Below are 27,022 nucleotides of genomic sequence, written 5' to 3' on the forward strand. Positions count from 1 at the left end.
CAATCACAACCTTTACATAGGATGCAACCTTTTAAAGGATCCAGCAAAACCCTTATACCTTTTGCTTGGAGGTATAACCAATACAACAATGGATTCTTAAAAGCCTTTAGCTCAAAACCTCTCAAAAGACTAGTAAGGAAGTTTAAGTTTAGAAAGATGAGAGCTTTTTCAAAAGATAAGAAAGATGAAGGAAGATTTAAGCTCAAGAAATGTCAATTGAAGGAAAAAAATGTGATATCTTGGTTTTGCTCTTGCTCAAAGATATGATTTTTTTGCTCATAGCTCTTGTGATTATTTTTCCTCTTATTTTCTCTTCAAAGAAGATTCAAAATTGTTCAAGTCCTCTTTTAACATTTTTAAGGTAGATATATATATATATAAGGGCCCTATGATTTCTTGCTTGTTGGAGTCAAATTTGAAACAACTTTCGTACGTTCCAACTAGCTTGCACATTTCTGTCACACATGGAGAATAGATTATTTTAATGATGAGTGTTCAGTTGTTCTTAAAATTTGAAGCTTTCTGTCTCTAGAGAATCGATTCTTTCATTCTAAGATATCAATTTTTCTATAATTGGGTTCAAAGGTGACACCTTTGCACTTTTGGGGAATCGATTCTTTTGCCTCAAGGTGTCAGTTCTTTCTTATGTTCTAGTGGCAAAATTAAATTTAAGCTTGCTTTTTGACACTCCAGTCATATCCAATTGTTCCAACTCCTTCTTGGTCAGCAAGTTTCTGAATCTTGCTTTTAGTGCTTCAAGAACCAATATGTTTACCATGTAGAAATGATTTTTTTATCTTCAAACTTGTGCTCTTTGGCTCATCCTTCACTTAGAACTGACTTCTGCTTCTTGGAGAATCAATGTTTTGTTCTTCACATCTCTACCTTCTTCATTTTGTTTTCTTAAAATCAATTCTTACTCTCTGAGGTGTCAGTTTTTCTCAATTCTTGAAGCTTTTATCTTCCAAGAACTAACTTCTTCTTTTCCCAAAATTGATTCTTCACTATTTATGTTTGCTTAAGAACTAACTTTTTCCATCTTCAGAATTGATCCTTCTTGTGGTAAAGAAATAAATTTGCTTTCTTCTCATTTAAGAATCAAGTATTTACATTTGAGAATTTGATCCTTAGGCTGGAACTTTGAGTTTGAGTTCTTTGAAAAATAGTTTCTTTGTACATAACCTTTTAAAGCTCCTTGATCATAATTAAAAGCATATCTTTAAGTTCATCAACATTTTCAAAGCATATTCCATTCATCTCTCTTTAAGATCAACTTCAAAACATTTATGAAGTTTTTCTTCATATTCAAAACATCTTTCATTTTTTTTTCAAAGGATATTCAATTCAATCAATTTTATTATTTCAAAACAAGAATAAAGCTACTACGGTCTTCTCAAGGGAGTCAACCATGGTGGTTGATGCACCATTCAGAATTTAAGGTGTGATGCACGTGTCAAGATGAGAATGGATTAGACTTCGGGTTCGTAATTCATCTTTAACCTTTTTATTTGTTTTTCAATTAAGTCCTTAATTTTGTTTACTAAATTCTCTCAACATACATATCCAAATGACACAAATAATATACCCATCATAACCCAAAGTCGGGGGTCCGTGACTAAAGCACGCGCCCAATAGGTAAGCTCACTAAAGCCGAGCAAGCCTCAAAGTTCAAAATCATATAACATAAAGCCAAGAGATTCCATAATTAAATGTTCACAATAAAACCAAATATATTACATTATCCTTAGCATATAATTCATACAAATACTTATAGGGCCATACGTTGGCCATCCAAGTTAAGTTCGTATATAACAACCCTTACATAAGTTCATTTGGTACAACATGCCTACATACATAACCACAGCCAACCTTATGCGGAAGCTTGTAACAAACTCAGCAAAGTGAAAACATCAAACGAAGATCTACCGTATGCCAAAATCAATCTGTTGCATGGTGACCTTTACCACAAAGCTCTGTGACCTGTTATCTGCACATGGCACACAAATGGGTGAGTACTATAATATTCAGTGAGTGGTGCAAATAAACAAAATCATATATAATTATATATAAAAATATTGCACTCTCAGTGCAACCATATAATCCAATAAACATCTCCCAGTATAGGACATATCATTATCCCTAAATCTCCAATATAAGAACATATCATTATCCTTAATGTCTCCAAAAGTCATTGTTGTTCAATTTTCTACTCACGCAAGTGCACGTATCACAAAGATAATATAGAGATGAGTAGAGTGTTGATCCCACAGAGAATTGAATTTATCCTTATTGTTAACTACTAAAATTAACACACCTTAATTTTATCTAAATAATTAGAATTTGAAAGGAAAATTTAAATTAATAAACCAAAAGCTAAAACTAATATAGCAACAAATTTTACTTTTAGTGATTAATAGACCTAAGATTATGATATCCCTCAATACTTCATCTAAATATTATCTATTTCTCTCTCTTAACTTAGTTTAATGGATTAAGTTGCTAACCTAGAGTCCTAAATTATTTATAAGTCTCTGTCGAGTTTCTTATAAAAATACCTCTCTTAATTAATTTTTTATATGTTTATGCAAATTAAATTGACGAAAGATCCATTGAGTTTGTGCTCTAATCCTAGCTACGTATAGTTTATAGGTATATATCTACCCTATATTCAAATCAAACCACCTACTCAACTAAGTGCATTGAATCATATGTTATTCGATTCAAGGTCTACCTAAATCTCCTTCATCAATGTTTAACTTAGGTTTCCAATTCAATCTAGTTAGTGATCAGGCAATTAGAAGTATTAAGAATAAAATAAAATAAACAAGCTAAATCTACCAAACATAATCAAAAGAAAGATAAATAATTCAGACTACATATTGAGTTCAATCATAGTCTTAGATAAACAATTTAGTTCCCCATCAAGTCACATATCATCATTGAACAAAGTTTAAACAATAGGAACAAAACCAAGAAAATAAAAGAACAAAAGAAAAGATAGAAAAACTCAAGAGTTGTATACTTGATCTCCTAATCTCCTTGAATCCTTCAAATTCTTTTTAGCTTCAATGACTCTTGTGGCTTGACTCTCAACTGTTAATCTAGTGTTTCTCCGTTCTCTTTTTTAATCCTTTGAAAGGTTGTTTTTATAGGCTTTGAAGTTAGGTCAAGTTGAGTGAAGAAAAATGTCAATTTTAGCTAGGATTTCCTCATCAGATTATGTACGTCACAGCCTTACCCAAATAATTAATAGAAATCGTAATTGCTCTAAGATTGCTACGGCATATTAACTTTGACAAGATATTTTACTATGTTTTAGGTCGAACTGGGTAAAGTAGTAAATATAAAATTTGTAGCTTTTTCTCTTATCTTTCCAAGGTTTAGAATCTCTTCATTTAGAGCTCTATAGAAAGAGTTATGGCCAAAATACTGAAATATATGCAGTGGAAGTCTACATCTTAAAATTGCTTTCCTCTTTTCACAAAAATTCTTCTTTCAAACACCTACAAAAGCACAAATAAATCAATAATAGCTTATCTTATCCACATTAACACCAAATTAAGCATAAAATTAACCATGATTAGATTGACTCACCTAAAATAACTAATTTAAAATAATTAAATAAAATCTACTACTTTTTATACATTACTATAAGAATGACGCTAATTTATTATCAAAATTAAGCCCAAATAACTCTATATTATAGAGTTATCAATCATATTATATATATATATATCATTAGACATACCTTTCACAAAAGTTATTCAAATCATTCTCTACGGCACACTCTAGTCACCAAAGTATCTAGTCATATTCATATCATATTTATCTAAGCCTCTCTATGGCTATCTCACATCATATACAAATCAAATCAAGAAGTGGTCTTTTCTTGGACATAGTCAAATCACGCTCGAGGCTCAATTGGCGTAGAATCAAATCATACTTAAGGCAAAGTAGCTAGCAGAGAAACAGATCACGCGTATGCTAAAGCAACGGATGGAGAATAAATCTTAGTGCTAGAGCAGTTGATGAAGAATCAAATCATCGACCAAAGTAATCTTTTGACATCAGCATCACTTGGAGTACTCTCAGACAGGTAGCATCAAAGCATTGCAAGCGAGAATCACAAGCGAGACTAATACCACCGTCTCTACTTACCACCATCCCTGTTCGCACACACATAGTCACAGGGGGATTGGAACTCCACTCCTTTACAAATCAGATCAACGTCTAGAATTCATTCCTAATAGAAACACAAATCCACAAATAAGGCCATCATGCCTTTATCATTCGCATTGTTCCTTATCGAATCTCAATTCACATTTATCGAGGTTCAATCGTCTTTAAGCTCGATTAAATTCTAAGTGCCTTTGAATCTCTAAGGCATCATTAGATCAATTTCTCTCAACATAACCTTTGCTTAGGGAAATCTACTCCTAAAGTTCATTATAGCCTTTAGACATACTAGCCTAGGCACACACAACATAGGCCACCCGTGTGGCTTACATAACAGCACACAAACACCCATTCCATAGTTTGGTTTTCTAGCCTAGGCACTTACATCTAAGTAATCATACACACACACACACACACACACACACATATATATATATATATATACATACACACATTCTAATACCATGGTAGCGCCTTCATCAAGGCATCATGCATCACGTGCATTTTAGTTTAAACCCACTCACAGTGACAAATTAGAGTTAATCCCACCACTGAGCTCAACTTTAGCCTCCAATCATTCTCTAGCTTACCAACGTGTCCAATTACTTCGTTTCCTCCTTAAAACACATCAAAACATCCAATTATTAATTAAATCTTAGCTTTCAAAAAATGCTAACTTTTCTACAATTAATCAAATTATAGCAATCCAAATATTTAAGCTCAAATCTTTCATTAACAAGCTAAACCCATACCTTAGAAGCTAGATTGCACGAGTCTTAATGGCACTAGTATTGCAATACTTTATGAGAATATATTTCGTTATAAGTTTATAGTCCTCTAATTGTTGTTTCATCCATAAAAGTTTAGCATAATAACTACTGATAGCAACATATTTAGCTTTGGTTGTAGATTGTGTTACACAATTTTGTTTCTTAGAGAACTAAGAGATAAACATACTTCCTAAAAATTAACAAGTATTGGATGTGCTTTTCCTATCTATCTTAAATTCATCAAAATTGGCATCTAAATAAGAATAAAGATCAAATGTAGAACTCTTTGGATACCATAATCCTAAGTTTGGTGTATCTTTTAAATATCTAAAGATCTCTTTGGATACCATAATCCTAAGTTTGGTGTATCTTTTAAATGTCTAAAGATACTCTTAACAATGCCTATTTGCGATTCCCTAGGGGATGATCAAAATCGAGCACACAATCTCACACTAAAACTTATGTTTGATCTATTTACAGTAAGATAAAGCTAAGAACCTATCATGGATCTATAGAGTTTAGAGTCAATAGATTTACCTTCTTTGTCTTTGTAAAGTTTTATAGAGGTGCTCATTGGACTAGAATAAGGATTAGCATCCTCCATTCTAAACTTTTTAAGCGTATCCTTAGTATACTTAGCTTTATTGATGAAGGTTCCCTCTTTCCTTTGCTTTATTTGAAAGCCCAAAAAGAAATTTAACTCACCCATCATGCTCATCTCAAATTCACCTTGCATTACATTAGCAAATTCTTAACAAAGAATTTCATTAATGGAACCAAAGATAGTATCATCAACATTTACTTGCACAATCAAAATATCTTTCTTATTACTTTTTATGAAAAGTGTTTTATTAACCTTTCCTCTTTGAAAACCTTTGTTAATTAAAAATTTTGACAATGTCTCATACCAAGCTCTAAGAGCTTGTGTTAAACTGCACAAGGCTTTCTTTAATCTAAAAACATGGTTTGCAAAGGTTGAACTTTCAAAACTGGGTGGTTATTCTATAACACCTCTTCATTTATAGCTCTATTTAAAAATGAACTTTTCACATCCATTTGAAAGAGTTTGAAATCCATAAAGCATGCAAAGGCTAAAGTATTTTGATTGCCTCTACTCTTGTTACTAGTGCATAAGTTTCGTCATAATCTATCCCTTCTTCTTGACTATAACTTTTGCCAACTAACTTAACCTTGTTTCTAGTGATAATACCATTTTCATCCATTATATTTCTAAAAACCCATTTACTGCCAACATTAGGATAATCATTAGGCCTAGACACTAAATCTTTGATAACTCTATGAAATAGAGTTATTTTGTTACATTAAGCATAAAAATTAGCTAAATCCTTAAGTTTAGATTTAAAATTTTCACTTTTACTTGTTTCTTTTAAGTTTAGTTTAATGTTTTTAAGAGTTTGAGTTTGGTAATTTTGGTTAAGTTTTAGGTTAATTAAGTTCATTTTCTTATGTGAGTAACATGGTTTTGTTTCTTCTTGAAAGTGCACGATCGAAAGGTGTCACAACGATGAAGAAAAGAGCCAAGCCAAAAAATAACAACATAGAAGCCGTGACCATGGAAGAATGGGTGTTGTGGCACCAAGAGGAAGTGAGCATTCATTTATTGGGCAACAAATGGAGCACCATGGTGCAATAAAAGAAAGGTCGCGATGCTAGTTATCCGAGACTAGGGCACTATGGTGCTAGAAAATGAAGGTTGCAACCTCAACACAATATCTTTTCAAAACCTCTTTCGAATTTGATCCAAAGTAAGGTTTTCTGGAGGCTATTTAAAGGCATGTTTAAAGAAAATAAAAGACATGTTTAAGTTAGGTTTTTTCTGAAGAAAAAGTAGCTGTCAAGCAAGCAAGAAGGCAAAAAAAATTTGGAAGATTGAAGATCCGAAAGATCTCTAGTTTTCTTTTCTTCTTTGTTTCTTCTTAATTTTTCTTATATTGTTATTAATGGTTAAACTTCTTTGGATTATGTTTTCAATGTTGGGGATGAGCTAAATTTGTTTATCTAGAATTGCAATTAAACATAACATGTAGTTTGAATTTTTAATATTCTCTTTCTTATGATTGATAGTATTTGAGTTGTTTATTTCAATCCTACGCGTAATGCATCCGATTGATTGGCCATCAATTAGATTGATAGGGTAACCTAAATACAACTTGAAAAAAGAGTTTAATGTAAGCCTTGGATGAATAGCATATGTTCAAATTCAATTAGTTGATTGATTGATTTGTTTCGTGTGTAAGTTAGGAATATACTTACATGTCATATGTAACCATATTTGAGTCTAAACTTAATGAGTCTTTCTTTAATTCAATCAACATATGAATATAGTTAATTGATTGAGAAAGATATTTTTATAAGAACATTGGAATAGACTTTTAAATAAATTAAAACTCTAGATTAACAAATTGACTCATCTAGTAAGTTCAGAGAGAGTAGAAGAGATTCAAATGAAATGTTGAGGGAAGATTGTGATTCTAGGCTTTTCTTGATTGATTTCTTAAAATTTGATTGTCATTCTTCTTGCTAGTTTTTTTTTATATTTTTCCTCAAATTTAAGTTATGTGTTTGGATAATATTAAATTATGTCAATTTTAATACTTAGCAAAATTTTGGTAATAAATCCTCGTGGGAACAATATTGTACTCTTTATTATATTACTTGTTAGCGATACGTGGATTTGCATGATAAATTCAATAATAAGTTTTTTGACATCGTTGTCAAGGATTGCTTTACTAATTTTTGTTAATATAAATACTGAGCAATTTTAGTCTTAATTCAAACTTTCTTTTTCTTTATTTTCAAGTGTTCATGGTTGTTGTATGAAAATAGTTAGAAATTTGGAAATTGTTCCATTTGATTCAAAAATCAAGTAAACTTTTTAATGACCTTAAAGGGAGAATTTACAAGCTTCAACTCACAACTAGACAATGGTTGAAGAAAAAAAGGACAAGTCTTTGCTAGAATATGCTATTCCCTTCATGCAAGCCTTCACTCTACATCAAAAGACCTACTATTCAAGCTAATAACTTTGAGATTAAGCCCAAAATTGTTCTAATGATTCAAACTTTAGTGCACTTTGACGAGTTACATAATGATGATCTAAATGCTCATATTACAAATTTGTTTAGAGATTTGCGATACTTTTAAGCATAATAAGGTCTTAAAAGATGCAATTAGATTAAGGCTCTCTTTTTTTCTCTACGAGGCAAGGCAAAGGTTTGGTTGAATTGTTTTCTAACTGGTTCTATCTTTACTTAGGATGATTTGACTCAGAAATTTTTAGCTAAGTTCTTTCCACCAACTGAAACAATGAAGATGCGAAATGACATCACATATTTTGTGCAATTTGATTCAAAATCATTGTATGAAGCTTGGGAGAGATACAAGGATTTGCTTAGAAGATGTCTTCACCATGAGTTACTAAATGGCTGTAGGTATAGACTTTCTACAATGGATTGTTAAGTCTAATCAGAACCATTATTGATACTATAGCAAGTGGATCACTAGTGGGAAAATCTATAGATGAGGCATATGATTTGTTAGAAAAAAATGGCTTCGAATAACTATCAATGGCCACTTGGGAGATTGGCGCCAAAGAAAGTTGCAAGTGTTCATAAGCTAGATGCAACTATTATTTTAACTACACAAATAGCTACTTTGTCTAAGAAATTTGACATTATAGGTGTTCATGCTATTTAGAGCTCATTTGTAACATGTGAACTAAGTGGGGAAGGGCTTGCCAGTAATCATTCTCCTACTAATAGTGAGTCAGTGCAATATGTTGGGAATTACAATGTGTAGTAGAATAATCCCTATTCTAACAATTTTAATCCTGCTTGGAGGAATCACCCTAATTTCTCATAGAGCAACACTCAAAGACCTTCATCTTCAACAAAGCTAACTTTTCCACTTAGATTTCCATCATAAGCTAAAGCTCCTATGCATGAGAAGAAACCATTTGTTGAAGAAATGTTCATGCAATGCATGACAAAGAATGATGCAATCATCTAAAGTTAAGCAGCATCCATTTGAAATCTTGACACAAATAAGTCAGCTTGCTAATGCCATCAACAATTGGCCTCAAGGAACTTTACCAAGTGACACTGAAACCAATCCTAGAAAAGAAGTAATAGAGCAATGCAAGGCAATTACTAGCTTTTCTAAGTTGGTACAAATAATCAAAAGTATTTAAGACTTCATGAATGCTTAAAAGAATAAATTACTGATTTTGAGTGTTTAGTGTTGTTCTCTCCTTTTGGAATGATTATCTCAAACTTTTCAACCTTCAAAATGAATAAGAAACTCCAATTCATATGTTTGGAGACATTTGGAGTTGTAATGGAGCATTAAATGCAAAAACTAGCAGTAGGACTTGTTTTTCTCCCACATTCTATCTTAAGGTCCCGATACTTGGCTTAAGGTCTCTATACATCTTTCTTGGCTTCACTGTGTATTGAGACTAGTGGTGGAGGTCTCAATACTTTTTACAAGTAGACTTCCTAACTTTGAATAAGGTTTCAATACCTCCGTTGGTGGTCTTGATACCTTGAAAGGCCAAAATGCTTCTATTTCAGGATGTCTTGATACCCTTGGCACTCGTCTTAATACTTGGACCTCTTGCACTTGAATTTTCCTCTTATGTTCTCTAGGTGTTGATACCTTGGTCACATGTCTCGATACCTTAGTCCCTTGTTTCAAAGTTTTGCTCTCAAGTTGGCTAAGTCTTGATACTTGAATAAGGATTCTTGACACTTGCCTTAAAGCATTTCCCATTTTGCTTTTTATTTGACAAGGTCTCCATACCCCATAAGATATGTTATTGATTTTTGTAAGTGAGGTATCAAGACTTTAAATAGGAGTCTCGATACTAACCATATGTAAGTCCAATTTTGAAAGCTTTTTAAGCCTTTTCTTGAATGAAACCTTCGCCATTTATATGTGAAAGTTCAAACGATTTTTATGGAGTTTTTAAAACTTCTCACTCGCGATTTTTGTCATTTAATTTGTCATTTCAAAATTGGATTAAAAGTAAAGTTAACATGGTCTACTCTCATAAGTGCACGACGAAGTTAGATGTTGGTTTTATTGTATCTCTAAGACTATTTACATAATTCTCTTTTTGCATACTGAGTGATGAAGGCAAAATAAGTCTTAAAGATAGCATATACAAAAACATGCCTTGGAGTCAATTTTGTTGGTTCCTTTGAATTCCAAATAAACCCTATTTACACCAACATAAAAAAGTGGTATGGAGGGATATTCGAAAAGGGAGAAAGAAAGGAAAGATGTGTGAAAGAGACAAAGAGAAGAGAAAGGAAGAGAAAAAGAAAAGGTAAATAAGGGGAGGTGATGGATCTAGCCTTCTGACGCTAATCTAGCATTGTACACTATAAGACAAAAAAGAAAGCAAGTTAAAGAGAGAAAAATGGAGAGAAACTTTAAGATAGAGAAAATGAGAGAAAGATGAGAAAGAAAAAGAAAAACGAGAGATTTAGAAAAAAACAAGGGAAAGGAAAAACATAATTTTTAATTTTTCATAATTAAAAAAAGTTCCATGTCAGTTTTTTAATATCTTATATTATTAAATTTATTATTTTATTAGAAAGAAATATTTTTTTATTAAAAAATTTACTAAAGAGTATGAATAGCTAGATTTATTGAAGGGATGATATCATATACAAATTTGCATTAAAAAAATAAGTATATTAAATTTGCATTTTCATACATAAAAGTAAATTTGAAAATTAATATCACATTCTCAATAAATGGCTCGTAAATCTAACATTGCAATATTATTTTCTCAATATTTGAATAAGTACTTTCTCATATATACAAAGCACTGTAATGTTTTTTTCTTAGCAATCACATTACATTGTAAGGCACCTAACACCTAATAATATTATTAAAGATAAAATATCCCGACCTCCTAAGTTTTAATTATAATTCCATACAAGTCAATTAATATTTGAAATAAACAATCTGCTCCAAACATGTAAATTACATTAATATGATAAACGTTAAAATGTTTAATATACCGCTCTTCTTTTTCTTTTCTTTTTTACTATTTTCTTTTCTTTCAAGCCGACTAGCTGCACTTCCTTATGCTGGCGGCCACCCTGTTATAGGATTTGGCCAAGGAATGCTAGATCTGACAAAATCTCCTTAACGGGGAGCATGGCCCCAAAAAGAGCACTAACCTCAAAGAAGTGCAATCTAGGGTCGTGCTCTTCTGTTGTTGGTCGACACACCCTTGAGGGAAAGGGAGCATGCTCCCCTCTGGCTGGCTGGCACTCCCTTAGGCTCCCTTTCGACCATGAGGTGGCAAATTGGAGAAAGGAAAGGTAGGGAGATTTTTTTTTGAATAGGAGTGAAAAAAAATTTAAAAATAAAAAATTATAATTCATATAGTTTGTTAATTTTTAAAATTAATAAAAAAATTATCCGAGAAATATTACCAAGTCATCATACTAATGAAAATATTAAGGGTTGATTAACAATTAGACTTGTGTATTTCATTTATATTATTTTGGTACAGATAATATTGACCCGTATAGAATTATGATTAAAATTTAAAAACGATAAGGATATTTCACCCTATTATTACTAATTTCCTTTAATAATATGTCATATTTTACCGTAGAATTGAATCATTTACAAAAATTAGATGGTGAATAAATACTATTGATTTTTTTGTGTCTCTCATTCCTAGGTTTACTAACAAGCAAAAATCATGATAAAGAAGAATAGAATAGGCAAGCTTTTTCTAGCAAAAACGACCGCTGGGGTTGGCATTTCAGGTTCAAAACGTTCGTCTGAGCCGAACCTGAACCTTTTTTTACGTTTGCATCCAGATACCGCCCTTCACTTTATCGATCGATGACTGATGAGTGTCAGACTCCCAGCAGCAGGCAGCAATAGAGGCGTCCGTCAGTCCCCAGCCAAACACCCTTTAACTCTAATGGCGCCTTCACCATAAAAACAACACCAAATCCCCTACCTCCCTCTCCACAGACTCAACAATCAAAACCATCAAAAATGTTCGGAGCTCAAGCTTCCACTTCCGCCTTCGGCGCTCCTTCTTCAACGCCCTCGTTTGGCACTCCCTCTTCCACTCCTGCCTTCGGCACTCCCTCTTCCACGACGGCGTTTGGAACTCCGTCTTCGACTCCGGGTTTTGGTACTCCGTCCTCGACGCCGGCGTTTGGGACTCCTTCAACGCCATCTTTCGCTACAGGCTTTGGCGGCTCCTCTCTTTTCTCCTCTCCGTTCTCTTCTCAAACGCAGCAGCAACAACAGCCGCAACAGACTCCGTTGTTTCAACAACAACAGCCAACTGCAGCCGTAGCAGCACCTTCTGGTGGTTTCGGATTCCAGACTCCGTCATCCACTCCTCTCCACAATGCTCAATTGACAACCCAAATGGCTCCTGTCGCTCCTCTCCCTTTCTCTCTCGCTGATCGTGATATTCAAGTACTCTCTCTCTCTCTCTCTTATATATATAAATTTAAACCCTAACTTCAGGTAACTTTCAGTTATAGTATAATTGATTGTCATGTTTGATTGTTAGGCCATTGTGGATGCTTACAAGGAGGAGCCTGGGAACCCAAAGTATGCTTTCAAGGTTTGCTTTCTTCCAATGCTTAATTCAAATTTTTAATAGTTTTTAATTCAAATTGAGAGGAAGAACAGTTGTAATTTTGTTATTCTGAAGCCTCATTATTATTGTTTCCTTTGGTTGTATGATGGTTTGAATGTGTATATCAAAGCATTATTTTTGCTGATTTCTTTTTTCACTTCAATGCAACTGAATAAAGCATTTAGGGTTTTATGTGGTTCCCATGATCTATTGATGGTTAAATTAAATCTTATGCAGCATTTGTTGTTTAGTGTAATAGACGTGCAATTCAGGGGTAAGCCGGCCGGTGTATCAGATGTAAGTTTATTAGCATTTCCTTCTGCAATTGTTGGTTTTTACCACTAATTTTCTCTTCTTTTTTGGTTGGGTTTATCGAGTTCCTCTAAGGTTGGATGCTGGTTTACATTGTAGATCATGTGGGCGGAAGCTATGGCGAAACTGGAGGGTATGGAGAGTACTGAGAGAGAAAGACTCTGGCCTCAGCTTGTTCAGGGTTTTAAGGATCTTTCACAGCGGTTGAAGGTAATTATTTGTTGTAGTTTGAGATGCAGAGAGTGATTTTTCTTCATTAATTTGTTACTTTGAATTGTTATGGTCTAGACTATCTTCATTAGCAAGGGATGGTAACAGCAATTGTGTGCATTGATATAAGATTTTGACACTGGTACTATGATGATGCCTATTCAGCTGGAACTTTTCCTGATATAACTAATCAAAGAGAAGAATATCTTGTACAGCTGTCTCCTTGCATGGCCAAACTGATGGAATTTCGTTGTTTGTACCTTTGGATTTTAGAAACAGCATGGAACCTTGAAAGATACTCAATAAGAACAAAATTAAGTAGATTTATATGCAAGGAAATTAGAAAGTAGAGCTCTTACTTCTCTGGCAGGACATTGTAGTTAGTGTGTTATTATTTTTGTTGGTAGCATTTGGAAGAAAAGGTGGTGAATGTGGTCAAATGTACATTTGATTTCTTACTTTTGAAGTTTTACGAGTACCTAAACATACACCAGGCTTGGTCTTTCTTATGACTGCATTTTCGCTTTTCATTCCTTGTTTTTTGTGAGTGGCCTCTGTTGGCTGAACTCTTGACTTTTTGTATTGCTGTGTTGATGGCAGCTACAAGATGAAGTCATCCTTTCAGATGCTGAGAGATTGCGAATGACGCGGAGCAATGTAAAAATGGTAATGTATTCTCCTTCATTAACCTCTGTGCATCATTGTTTAAAGTATGTTTTTCACATTCTTTTCCTATTGCAGCTCCAAAGGCATTTTCAAGCTGAAACTCTTCCATGGATCCAGAGAATGAGACAGAAGGAGCAAAGCCTTCAGAGGCGCCTCTTAAAGGTTGGAATAAATTATGTTATATATTTTAGTATCAGTTAGAAATGATTGGCTTGAACATAGGCAGTTGTCAGAAGCATAATTTTGTTGAGCTGAACATCCATTCTTCATGTTTTCTGATTTTCCGATACTCTGGCCCCATCACAGAACCCAACAAAATAAATAAATACATAAATAAAAAGAAGGAAAATAGAATCTGCTTGATTCAAGGCTGCTAATTACAACTGACTCAGGTGTGTGTGTCAGTCTGGGCATGGCATTAACCATTAACTTTTGGGTGTACTTATTTTTATTTTTATTGTTGTATGGTGGCCTAAAGATGATGAGAATAGTGGAAGCATTGGAGGGTAAGGGTTGCCGGTTGCCTTTAATGAAAGGGGAAGTTGAATTGGCTGAGAAGTTGGCTGCAATAACTAGACAGGCTAGTCTTCCTTTCCTCTGATCCTCTTATTTTGTGTTTGCTATGCTGTCATCTAGAGCTTGTACTGACTAGCAGATGAAATCACAGTTGAAAGGATCTGGGGCAGAACTTTCTAGGAGGGTTGAAAACTTGCTCATCGTGTCTCGTGTTCAAGCAAATGCTATCGGTGCTGGAGGTTCTCTTTATCTTACAGGATCAACTAAAATCCATGAGCAAAGTCTTGCTGATATGCAGGAGGTAAGATTTAGCAATTTTAAGCTTTCTTGCATTATAAATATTGAAACAATTTTTATTACAAGCACATCTATGATAGTTGATTTGGAAAGATAGTAACCTATCATCACTATCATTATTTTATTTTGATATGACAATATAGATTATACTAACAACCATAATTTATGTTCAAGTAATTGTTTACAGAATCTGCTGTTGGATTTGCACCAATCGTTCAAGATTTTTGCATGTTGGCTTTCTTTATACCAATACATAAATCTGCAGTTTGAATGATGATGAATGATCTTTTTTGGGGAACAGGTATTACAACAGCAGACAGAGGCCATAGCAAGGCTTGGCAATGTGTTGAAGCGAGATATCAGGGATATGGAGATAATAATGGCTGAAGACACAGATATGACAGAAGATGTGAGCTAGAATGACGATAAATCTCTGATGATTCTTTGATGTTTTCAAGTTTTATAGTTGGATTAGATAGGAATTCAAAGATTGCTGTTTTCACATTTTCTCACCAATGTTCATCAGTGATACAAGAGTGTAATGATCAATTATATGATCTTGGGAGTTCTAGGAACTTCCATATTGATCCTATACAAATAGGAACTTCCACCAGTAGAGGATCAAGGAGCTGGACTCCGGAGTTGGGGTTAGATGTTTTTCACTTCTAGCTCTGGGAGCACATCGTAATAGTGTTAACGACTTGTATGAGTTGGTTCATATCAGCCACACCAATTTCTTTGGTCGGTCTTGATGAAGTATACTTAACTCTGACTTGAGTTTATTACCTATTAGTTGATAACCTGATTGGAGAAGATATCTATCCCCTTCCCCTCGAATGTCTATTTTTATTCCAAGAAATTAGCGTCCAGGGTGTTTATGCTTGGGCGGTTGAAGGGTTCAATATTGACTCCAAATTATTATTCTATTAATAAAATAACATCTAAAATATAATTTTAATATTTAAATATAAAATTCCTACGTTTGGATGGGTCTGGGCCTAGCTCTCTAAGGCGACCTGAGGCAGGCCCATTTCAACCTCTAATGTTTCTATTGAAAAGAATGCTTAGCTAGTTTTACCCTTCTGTATTTACTTCAAGTTGGTCGAATCCTCTAGGAACTCGGAACCAATTTAAACTTAAGTCAGTTTCGAAGAAAGTAAACTGAATCATATTAAAGATAACGCATAGTTAAAAATATATATATAAAGTTTTAGGGAACTTGGCTCCCATATAAGCCATGGGCTAAAAAGCCCTAGCAAATACTCTGGATGAATAGCATGCAAGCTTACAATGGGTAGGGTTAATAAGGCTTCATATCATATACCTACATATGACCATATCCGTGATGTACAAACGCATTATAGGAGGACTTACCTGCGGTTTAAAATTACTACTATGCTCTACACAAAAACAAAAAAAAAAAAGATTTTTATCAAAATGTCTTACATTTCATTGTAAGCTTCTGCCATGATTAATAGCAGAAGTGATGTCCAACCAGTAAATACACGTGCACCTTTTCCCTTTCCCTGCTTCTGATCATATTGTTCCCACAAAAACCCAGTCTTGTGATAGTTTTGAACAACATTTCTGCAACATTGTAGCAAAAGTATTTGAATTGGACTTGAGAAACGGCTGAGCGTAACAATAGACCTAAGGTGGACAGGATGTGATTTGTACCTTATCAAATTGTGTCTCAACTCATCACAAATGGCTCTGGCTTTGTCTCTGTACGGCCCTTTCTCTGCAGAAAATTACTCAGTAGATCAGCAGAACCAGAGGCATCAGAAGACAAGGGAAAAGTATTAACTTTCTTCCTTTTTAATGTTTCATTTTCTTTTTTCCTGTTCTCAATTTGGTGGTGGTTTTAGAAAGAAGAGGGAAGAAAGGAGGGGTGTGAGAGGTCAAGATCATTTACCCAATGAGTAATGCCGAAGTGAAGAAAGAATCATGAAGTTCATGTTCATCCAAATTGGACCTCTCCAATAAGGTGGGTCATGCTCTGTGTTGTGTTTCATGTACAAGGAGCTACGGCATAGAAGAAGACATGCAAGAAGACACTTGGATTCATTAAAGCAAATAAAACAAGAAGATCAAGTAAATCATAACTGCCTTTCAAAAAAAAAAAAGGTAAATCATAGCTTTAAGCTGAACAGAATAACCAATATATTGTTCAGGATTACCTGGTTTTGGCAAGTGAACAGAGTCCATAATTAGTCCATAAGATGCTCTGGTTTGAAATGAGGTCTAGCTGCTTTTCAAGAATCCATGATTCCTGTACAAAGTATAATATGAGAATTCTATTAAAAAAAAGCATAAAATGAGAAATCTATAATGATGAATAAAAAGTAAAAAAGGTAAAAAGAGCTTCAAACTGTTTACAAAGACAACATAGCAAAAGCACCACAGAGCTGATAATATATGAATTTGGTCATGAGATCATCTAGGAAACTTACAGGTGGAATAATTCTGGTCATAAATGGGAAAAGGCTGACATAACCAACATGAGGAACCAATTTCAGCTCTGGCCTTTCTAATACCTCCCGAACAAGCTCTCGATTTGCATGAGCATTTCCTACGGTCACTTCTTTCCAACTTAAACGGACCTATAATAATTAACAGCAGAAAGCTACTTTTAATGAAAAAATTTGGAAAAAAGGTAAAATAAAGTTCAGACTCCTAGATCTAAGCCAATGGCATGACAACCTACTTAACTGAACAAAATCAATTTTCACATTATAACGTTGGGGCATTTTAGCATATTGAATCAGAAAGTTGACACTCCAGTTATGAAAACAGGCACGGAACAGCCCAGAAAATTTCAACGCCCAAAGTATAATTGTTTGCTTAGTTAGCATGTGCATTATATAAGTGAGCTGCTTGGATATGCTTTCACACAGCTATAAGGTTTGTTTGATTGCTGCAGCAATTTGAGCTGGTGAGGAATACTAGGTTCAGACACACTCTTTGGACAGCATTATTACACTAGTACGGCTTGGACTGAGTAGTCAAGGATGCTGTGCATGGATGAATAAAGTTGTCATGATTCGGACTGCATTCTCAAGCTTGTAACAGTTTGGACAGCTTTATGTCTAATGTTGGGAGCTAGGAGTTTTTCTTTTATTAGGAGTTCTGTCCTGTTTTCTATATTGAGAGCACCCGAATATCCCTAAGTCCAGATATAATGCTTCTGGGGGTTCTATTTTTTGGTTACTTTTATTTTTATCTTATTGTATTCATAAAAGTCCAAAGTTGTTTTCAATTGGCATTCAGCAGTAAAATTGCATAATTAAAAAAAAAAATCTGTGTCTCATCAGCATATATTGCCAGATAAAATGGAGAACAGGTCTAACATGAATGATTCACTAGTCAATAAATTACTAGATTATATATTTTATGTAAAAAACCAATATACAAGCAGCATACCTTTTCTGTATGATTTCCAAAGTCAAAATAAGCTCCTGAAGCATGGTCTAAGTGCATCTGGTTACATCAAGACCAGTGAGACATCGAAAAAGCAGAATTTTAAGAGCAATAATTAGAACTGCTTGTACATTGAAAAAATTCTAAGACACTTCTATATTGTGCTCTTCGCAGAGAGGATGGGATGAAAAAGAAAATGGAATCTGTGTAAAATAACATTACTATAAAGAATTTTTTTTAATGAATCAGGTATCACCCGTTAAAAGCATCAAAAAGTAATAAGAAAACAATTCAGATAACCTGATGACAAAAGACAAACCTGATTCAGAAGATCAAAGTCTAAAAGCAGCTTAGCTGTAGAACCATACTCCTGCACCAATTCATTATCAAGATCTATTAATTAATAGGTAACTTCTTATAACTCGGAGAATGCTTTTTCCTCATTATGCATTTCTACCTTTCCAGGTTCATTTTCCTTATCAATCAATTCTGCAATGGAATGCAAGCAATCTGCCGCAAGAAGCATCCAACATCTAAGATCCAAGTGGCGTTCATCTTCACTTGGGTGTGATGCACGAGGATAATCATCTAGCCCAGATGACAGTGTCTGGAGAAAGCAGAAACCATTTCCATTTACTACAGATGTCTTCAGAAAGAAGCTTTGTTTCTTTCAAAATAAAACTTATGCAAAATGAAAAAGGTAAACTATGTCTGCAAACCAAAGCACCATATAAAGCTAGGATAAGCTGACTTGTCTCCAAAACCATTGATTCCAATTGCCCTTAGGCATCAGACAATGTCAGAATCCAACTGTGCCTAAAACATCCAATGCGTAGCCCCAAATCCAAACATCATAAAAGATTTTTGGTTTCCAACAGTTCAAGGGAAAAGATTTTGCAAGCCAAGTTTCTGACACATTATGGGCCAAACAGCCGCAGCCTACCCTGACAAAACTTTGTTGCTTTGACCCCAGGGCTCAAGCTCATTAAGAAAACCATGTAGTTTACCAGAAACATTGTTTCCATGGAATGTTCTGAAAGAAAAAAAACTATCATATGAAAGCTAATAAAATCATGCACTATTGTTTAAGGGCTTCAAAAGAAAGCAAAAGTTTCTGTTTACATATGACTGTCAAATGTTTTACAAAATGCTGAAACATAGAACCTTTGGGTTTAGTTCACGAATTGTTGATTTGTCTCTCCCATGCCAGTAATAGCTACCAATATCCTTTCCTGTTATCATAAAATCAATAGCAGAATTAACAGGAGGGGGGAGGGTTTAAAAATGCTAAATCCCATTACCTCAAGTTCTCAATAATTCAAAATGCCTTCTTCATGTATCCATGGCCAGGGCATTTGACAGAACAGAAAATCAGTTCAAAGGATGTGCTTCCAAAAAGTTACTTGAGTAACAAACTCAAGCAAGCCTTAGCCCAGCCACAATGGCTGTTCTGTACATGTTAATACTTTATTATCGCCATTCTACCAGCAAATTTAATACAAAAACTTAAAAGAATTTTAGTTGTTCATATCTGTATGAATTTAAACTACATTGTACAACGTCAATAATATCCTCCTGCCCTGACCTTGTTGCTTTATAAAGTTATGACTACAACTGTGACACATCACACGGGGGTAAAGAAAATGCTGAGTATGAATGTCAGTAAAGTTTGGCCAACTCTGCCCGCTTTATATTCAGTGTCACATCATAATGCCATTGCACATATATAAACTAATGTGACAGACTTGATTCTAGTGCCCCATAAACTTCAACCACATTTATCACATAACCCGAACCAAACCCAAGGGGGGGAGAAGGAGGAGGTGGGGGTTCACCACTGCTGACACACATTCTTTCAACAGCACCCTGCCTAAAAAAAAAATACTAGTAATATACCTGACTGAGTAGTATTGAACCACTTGAACCATGCTTCAAGCCGAATGAAAGCCTGCTGTAGGAAGGAAATGATCTCATTGCTTTCAGTGGCTGAGAACTTGTTCTTCTTTATCCCATTAACCAGATCTGGAAGAGAATTTCATAACTACATTTCACATCGTGTATCATGTATGATGGAATCTTAATGCAGGGAAAATAGCGCATATCAGAGTACAAAAAAAGGGAACTATAATTTCAAATTACTCAATATCCGTCAATCATCATACCAATTCAAAAAATTTAAGACTCCTGACAAATTAGAAAACACAAATGAAGTAATAGCCTGATTTCATGTCCATTAGGCCATGCACCTTTTTGTTGCCTGCACGTGTATGATCACCAGATACTATCATATATCTCCAACTCTTCAGAAAACATTCATATATTCACAAATCAAATTCTTATTATCTATGTTCATCTTCTTGCACTTCATCCAAATGATTGTATCTCTGCTGTGGAACTAAATCTAAATTTATTTTATCAGCCTATGTCCAAGCATGGTAGTCAAATTCCCAAAGGAAAGCATAGACCACTAGACTTTGACTTCTCAATCTAACACCATAGATCTGAATCATCTGATACAATCTTTATCATATTAATATGAGTACTTTGCAGAATCATTCTATCAGGAATAAGAGAATTATGCATCTAACAGTCAAAATTGCTCCAAGGTTAGAAAATAACTGGTTGAATTTAGATTAAAATATCTCCCATTTACTTTAAGAAAAATGACTTGAAGGTACTTAAACCAGTGTTGGTAGATAACTATCCAGTGATGCACTGCACTGAAAAGCATACCACTGCAAGAGAGCCTAGGACCAAAGCTTTTTCATGACTCTGAAGTAATCCTTCTCTGTACTATGAGTTGATGGACTTAAATCACCCTCCCAACATAATTTAATTTGAAAACAACTTACCACGTAAAACCAAAAACAGTGTTGGTGGATTTCCATTACTTGGATGCTGTAGAACAAATTCCGCTGGAACCTTACTGCAATTAAACCATAAAAAACCTCAGAATTATATAACCTGATAAAACTTGGAACTTTGAATTTGCTGCAAGTTACCTTAGTGCTTCAGCACCCAAAATTTGCTCACGAGGAATCCAACCATCAATATTTATCAGGTCCAACCAGTGTCCTAGAATATCCAAGCATATACGAAGATCCCAACGCCTGCTCAACATTTGTGGACATATGAGCAGGGACATGCCACGGGGATGATAAGCATGATACATGGTAATCAACTCTGGATTGTGTGGCTTACTACAGAAATAAACTTTAAAAAATGGAGCAAGATATTTATCTTACAAAAATGTGCAACTAACCATATTAGTAGTTGATGAAAACCTTCATCCCAGAGAAATCCCCTAGGAAAGAAAGGTCGACTTGGAACAGTTGTGTATAGCTCAGCTGGCCAATATAGAAGAAAATCATCATGACTTTTAACCTGCAAGAGATATGCCCCACTGTATGACTTTGTCAGACAATATTAACAAGTGACTGCTAATCATAAATACAAGCTCTAGAAATTTTTTCTGAGTTAAGTGCAAACTGAAAAAGTAGAAAAGGCCCAGGGGGGAAGGGGGGTGAGCATGGCAGGAGAACACAAATAGACACATAACACATATACAGCAGAATCTAGTATCTGACCACTCAATTTTCCTGGTTTTTGTTATTCCTTTCTCTTTGAGAATAAAACCCCCTGCAATTACTCAAATAAGAAATATACAGGAGATCCTGAAGTAAGATGAACTAAATGATTGAATATCATATAACACTGAACTTAATCTTACTGTTGGCAGAGAAAGATATGATATGACTGCTGAAACATCTGAATGCATTTTGGGTTGGACATAGAAACTGCTGCCAACAAGTTGTTACTTGGAACCCAGCAAACATACATTTATTGAGCTCTCAAAATCCAATTTAACCTTACTCCCTGAAGTTTATTGTATATCTGGCTCTTGCAAAATTGTTAACTTAAACAGAGAAGTAAGTCAACTAGCAATAGCCGATAACCTCTACTATGTTCTTGGGGCATTATTAGAGAGTTAGGACAAAGGTAAACAGGAATTATGCCACAAAGGACTGTGATGACAAGAATGATCAAGTAGCAAGTAAAATGTCCATAAAAAAGACAATTAGACTGCATGAACAAAAAGAAATAAAAAAATTGCAAGTCACTCACATTAGAATTTTTGGGAACTGAAATTTTTGATTGGCCATAGAAATAGCCAATGCCACCCAACATGTTTCCAATAGCAGCCTTGCCAACAGTAATGGATTTGGAATCAAGCTGCAAGCACAATAGTACATCAGAATCTTACTGGCAGAGCAAAATTAACACCACTGCTGACAAAATGAGAGACTGCAGAAAGAAAAGAAAAATAGCTCTTAATGGCTACTGATATGACCTCAAGTGCCGAGGAGAGGGCATCTTATTGACCATTGCTGAACTCTTAATTGCCAAAATTATATATCATGACACCATGTCGATAAAACTTATACTAAATAAGGGAGGATATTATAGTTTGGTCTATTGAGTTTTAAAATAATAGCCCAAAAGCTAAGCAGCTGGAAAGAATTCCTTCTCCAAGAAAACTATCAAGATTGATACATGAGGTAGAACAATGTCATTTCTAGGAATCATTGGGGGAAGGAAGCATCAGAAATGTCTGACATGAGACACAATGAGTCTCATTATTCAACAAACTCAACAAAAAAGTACTATATGATTCAATAATTTAAATTAAAACAGCTTTGATTAGGGCCAAAGATTCTAACCAATTCCTGGCGTTGATAACCCAATACACAAAAATAAGCAATTAATATATTTCTTCTCCTACAGGACCTAAGGTGACTAGAAAGGATATCTAAGTGACAGCTACACAACTTATGAAAGAGCATGATGATAGAGATTGAAGAATAAGTAATAAAATGGGAAGAACCAAAGAACATGCAGAACAATGAAACTACTTCAGAAAAATCAATACCTTGTCAGCAAGCTGAAAGCAATTCTCAAATTTGGTATCAAATTCTCTTTGTTTTGCTTTTAGTTGATTGGTCAATGAGACACCTAAATTAATAAAGCAAAGGAATATATAAGTCTTGAAATAGAAAATCTCACTGTAAAGTCAGGGAAGGCCCAGAAATAAAAATTGAAGTTTTTTTAAGAAAAAATCTAATTAGCAGCAAATGATATTACAGGATCTAATTCCAAAAGAAACTAGAACTGGAAAAACAGATTTAAAGATTTTAAATATCAAATGTTAAGATCAAAGATAATAAAGCATGATAATTGCTCATGTGTAAGGACAAAAACCTCAACACTGTTAAAGTTTCTTAATTTAAGAATAATTTTATTATGGAGAATAAAAGACACCTGCAAGATTGCTTATGCGTTCTTCTACTCTTGAATTTATACCAGTTCCAGATACAAAGACAATATCAGTTTCCAGTGGAATCCTCCCTGAAATCTGCATAACGATTGAAAACCGAGGAGGTAGACAAGAAAGGAAAACGAAAATTAACTACAAGAAGGCAAAATATTTCAAGTCTAGTACAATCGTGTTTACATAATATACCTGAAAAACTAAGATGTTTGAGGAGCTCTCATAGATATCAGGTAGCTGCAGCCGACTAAATCTTCTTACCTGGTAACAGATAACAAACAAAAGAAGTCAAGGAAAGAACCCCTAAAAGCTAAACAAAACACACTTTGTATAAGCTTCCAACAACTGAAGGGAAATATAAGATACATATGAAAATGTAACATACTTGGTATGCAAGGTTTTCCTGAACAAGATCAGACAAATTGTGTATATGAGGTGTCCTGAAACCAGAATAATGGACTTCCAAATCAGCCTACAAAAGAGAAACATATGAAAGTTGGCTTCAGATCAGTATCTAGTGAAAAAACTATGAACAAACAAAAAATAATTGAAGTCTAGAATTTTTATTGAGCAAATTCCACATATTGAAACCTTACAAGCAATTGGTGAGAGATATAGGCAGGAAAGTTTTATTAGTCAATTATATATTTCAAACACATATTACAGGAGCCTATAAGCCATTTGGAGGTTGACATTCAGCCAGAGAAAACAGACTAGTTAACTAATATAATTCATGTCCTGCTTTGATTGTATTCAGAGTACTCAAAATTGCACCATATCTAACAAATTGCATATCATTGTGTCAATATTGGGCAGTTTGACAACTAGTGGATTTGAAGCAACAGAATACAAATTGTACTGTTGGGGAATTAAGGTCAGTCACTTCCCTAAAAGCTAACCAGTAGGAATATGATTTCTGAGACCTGAGTTGCTTTGATAGCATCAATGGCAAGTATGCCAAGAAACTTCCTACCATATAAACTAAATTTCAATCACTAGCATCAAATTTTCAAACAAATAGAAGTAAGTCTGGTCATTTCTAACTCTGTCATTCAATCACCATTTACCTTTGATTTTAAATGTAGCTGCCAACCTCCAATGTCAGTGCGTGACCCTGATGCCAGGAGAGAATTCTCACCAATATCCAAGATATCTCTACCTAAACTTAGAGAATTTCCATCTTCATCAGCCAAATAGAAGAAAAGGTGCACATTTTTCTGCATCTCGCCATTCCACCTAGATATGTAAATTGAGAGTGATAATAATGATTGCATTAGAAATTTGAATATTGAGCTAAGAACACACTCAGAATTGAACATTGTGCTTTGCATGAAAGTAAACAAATTCTGCAGATATTTTCAGCAGATCTTGTCATTCTAGCTTGAAATGAACATGCAAGTATGAGTGCATAGAGGGGTGGAGAGAGGGAGAAACGTTTCCTCCATCTATAGTTGATCAGGTCTTAGATTAACCTCACCAAATATGGAACTTAATCCTCATTCCCCAAAAGGTGAGGCCAGCTATACAGGCAAATTTATAGATCATTCATTATATTAACTAAAGAATTCTAGTCCTAAAGCTGAAATCTGAAAGCCACCTTAAATTTTAGGCCACAGACCCCATCATCAGTTTAATACATTTACAAATGTATTTTTCTTTTATTCAACCTTTTTCTTGTACTGTCTAAATCAACTTTAACAGTCTCCTTCTGGCTTTGCTTATCTAATTCTGATAGCCAAAATTTCTCCAAGAACAACATTGCACTTTCTGCATGATGAATTTACCAACTGATAACAATGCAAAAAATTCAAATATAAGCAAATATACAATATAAGCAAATATACAATATAAGCTCTTAATTTACCATGACAAGTCCAAAAGATCAAGTGACTTCATACAAAGTGCAAGAAAGGATTGTCACACAAGGCACTCCAAACAGGTCCTTCACATGTCAATCAGGTTTGCTTGCAGCATTCTTACTAGAGAAAATTGTTTCTCTTTCAAGATACATATTCTAAAAGTAACTAATAAATGCACCAAGTTTAACATATGCAATTAACAATGGAAAAGCTAAACTAACAAATGAGCCAACATACCCCTGACTTTGCACATTAATCCGAACTGTCCAGTCTCCCCCATAGCCACTGCCACCCCCCTTCGATTTCAAGAAACTTGTTGCTAAAGTCATATCTTGGTCAACCAGAAGTTGATGTCCAAAATCACGTCCATTATGATGCGTCCAACCATATGTGCTCAGCTCATCAGAATCTTGGCAGATGTGTCGCATAAAATACCTCCCATCCTTTATACCAATCCACATTAACCCCGCAATCAAAGACCGGGGAGTCCTGCCATTTACAATTGCTAATTAACGCCCCCATCAGTGGTGATTGAACACTCAGAACAAGTGATGAATCAAATAATACACAAAAACCAAGGAATGTCGCAAAATTGTAGCACATTATTATTCACAATCTCTTCAGGGCAAGAAGGAATACAACATAAATATTAGTATTCACATGCTTTTATCTCCTTTAATCAAATTTATAAAGCCAAAAATATCACATACTATGAAACGGAAAACTTACTACCTGGCACGAATTCCAAGATAAACATGAGGACGATAAGTTCCCCAGTATAAGCTCTCTTTGTGCTGTCCTTGAAACTGCCACAAATCAAGTCTCCCCCTCAGTTTAAAGAAAATAACAAAAACAAACAAATACTAAAGCATACATATAGTCGCATTTTAAAATTCTATACTTGAAAAATTGAAATGATATCATTTGGTGCACCTGAGGTAAGTCCATAATTTTGGGAGCAGGAAATGGAGTGACGGCTCTGGGTCGAGCTACTTCAGCTGGATTAATGAGATGACTGACTAAGAAGAAGATGATTAAGGAAGCCATGATGCCGAACCCAAGCACAATTTTAAGATTAACGTTGAGGATTCGAAGCGCGTTGCCTCGATCTCTAGTTTTATCTCTGCGACGTTTGGAGTTCGGTTTAGTTCTGTGATCATCGTCTTCGTTGACATCGGTGAATGACTTCGTTCTGCTTCGAGCGCTCCGTCGACCGCCTCCGGTCATGCTTAGATTAGGGTTGACTAGGACGGAGGTTCAAGTGATTAGTGAGAGCGGCGTTTCCCCTCGCATTGAAGTGGATCGAGGTCTATACGAAGTCTTCCTTTTTTAAGTTTTTAACAGAAAACACAAAGGCCGTGGAACGGAAGCTCTGATGTCACAAACTGAACATGGTGCGAGTTGGGACTGCTTAAATCATATTCGCAAATTGTTAATTCATAATAAATAAACAAAAATTATCGTGAAGACAAATCTGACGTTTTTTCTAACGGATGTGATATTTATTTAAGTAATAACTATATCAAGTATGCTACATCAAGCCCCGCGTCTCGCAGCGGTCTGTTAAATTTTGTAAACACTTTATTGGAAAAAATTTTACAAAAAATGATATTGCAAGATAAATTGGTGCAATATTACTGTTTTAATCAAAACATAATTTAAAATTTTATAGGATCGATTTTATGGATGATAGTTTGGCTTTAATAATTTCAGTGCTGCGATTAAATATTTTATGGTAACAATGTTACTAAATGCAACAATGTGTAACACAAATAAACAAATTGTATTGATTTATAGTTGAGTAAGATTACAC

At 34.5% G+C, this 27,022-nt stretch overlaps 2 protein-coding genes and 1 non-coding gene across 4 annotated transcripts; 1 reads left to right on the forward strand and 2 right to left on the reverse strand.

The window, feature by feature from the left end:
- Positions 1–8,277: 8,277 nt before the first annotated feature.
- Positions 8,278–8,383, reverse strand: LOC149527802 (small nucleolar RNA R71). The gene has a single exon (XR_016352289.1). It is a non-coding gene; the product is annotated as a small nucleolar RNA R71 (small nucleolar RNA).
- Positions 8,384–11,666: 3,283 nt separating this feature from the next.
- Positions 11,667–15,449, forward strand: LOC110412854 (nuclear pore complex protein). The gene is made up of 9 exons (XM_021423499.2): positions 11,667–12,434; positions 12,532–12,585; positions 12,838–12,897; positions 13,012–13,122; positions 13,723–13,788; positions 13,864–13,950; positions 14,267–14,368; positions 14,456–14,605; positions 14,903–15,449. Exons 1-9 carry the CDS (start codon positions 12,000–12,002, stop codon positions 15,017–15,019), a joined length of 1,182 nt encoding a protein of 393 aa, XP_021279174.1. The 5' UTR covers positions 11,667–11,999; the 3' UTR covers positions 15,020–15,449.
- Positions 15,450–15,896: 447 nt separating this feature from the next.
- Positions 15,897–26,622, reverse strand: LOC110410807 (mannosyl-oligosaccharide glucosidase GCS1-like). Of its 2 annotated transcripts, none has more exons than XM_021420687.2 (22): positions 26,143–26,622; positions 25,942–26,015; positions 25,447–25,698; positions 24,418–24,586; positions 23,736–23,822; positions 23,543–23,611; positions 23,341–23,434; positions 22,952–23,034; positions 22,147–22,254; positions 21,284–21,405; positions 21,024–21,131; positions 20,874–20,947; positions 19,918–20,043; positions 19,186–19,253; positions 18,479–18,628; positions 18,341–18,391; positions 18,025–18,081; positions 17,055–17,204; positions 16,782–16,873; positions 16,517–16,626; positions 16,279–16,342; positions 15,897–16,188 (listed from the first exon to the last, which is right to left on the reverse strand). In XM_021420687.2, the coding sequence occupies exons 1-22, from the start codon at positions 26,434–26,436 to the stop codon at positions 16,044–16,046; spliced, it is 2,547 nt and encodes an 848-aa protein (XP_021276362.1). In that variant the 5' UTR covers positions 26,437–26,622; the 3' UTR covers positions 15,897–16,043. The 2 variants fall into 2 exon arrangements, with proteins under 2 accessions (XP_021276362.1, XP_021276370.1); XM_021420695.2 differs by having other exon boundaries at positions 25,447–25,714; positions 26,143–26,283.
- Positions 26,623–27,022: the final 400 nt, after the last annotated feature.

Source organism: Theobroma umbraticum, unplaced genomic scaffold, assembly GCF_002168275.2.
Source record: "Theobroma umbraticum cultivar Fairchild unplaced genomic scaffold, ASM216827v3 scaffold_30.0, whole genome shotgun sequence".
In the NCBI taxonomy this organism is placed as follows: domain Eukaryota; kingdom Viridiplantae; phylum Streptophyta; class Magnoliopsida; order Malvales; family Malvaceae; genus Theobroma; species Theobroma umbraticum.

Bases quoted from the DNA above. Each gene is read 5' to 3' on its own strand.
- LOC110410807 (XM_021420687.2), bottom strand. From the start codon at position 26,436: ATGACCGGAGGCGGTCGACGGAGCGCTCGAAGCAGAACGAAGTCATTC. The intron at 18,629-19,185 runs GTTCTATGTTTC...TGCTTTCTCCAG, and splicing joins TTCGTGAACTAAACCCAAAG to ACACTGTCATCTGGGCTAGA. The intron at 16,343-16,516 runs GTAAATGATCTT...AATTTTCTGCAG, and splicing joins ACTTCGGCATTACTCATTGG to AGAAAGGGCCGTACAGAGAC.
- LOC110412854 (XM_021423499.2), top strand. From the start codon at position 12,000: ATGTTCGGAGCTCAAGCTTCCACTTCCGCCTTCGGCGCTCCTTCTTCA. The intron at 12,435-12,531 runs GTACTCTCTCTC...TTTGATTGTTAG, and splicing joins TCGCTGATCGTGATATTCAA to GCCATTGTGGATGCTTACAA. The intron at 14,369-14,455 runs GCTAGTCTTCCT...ATGAAATCACAG, and splicing joins TGGCTGCAATAACTAGACAG to TTGAAAGGATCTGGGGCAGA.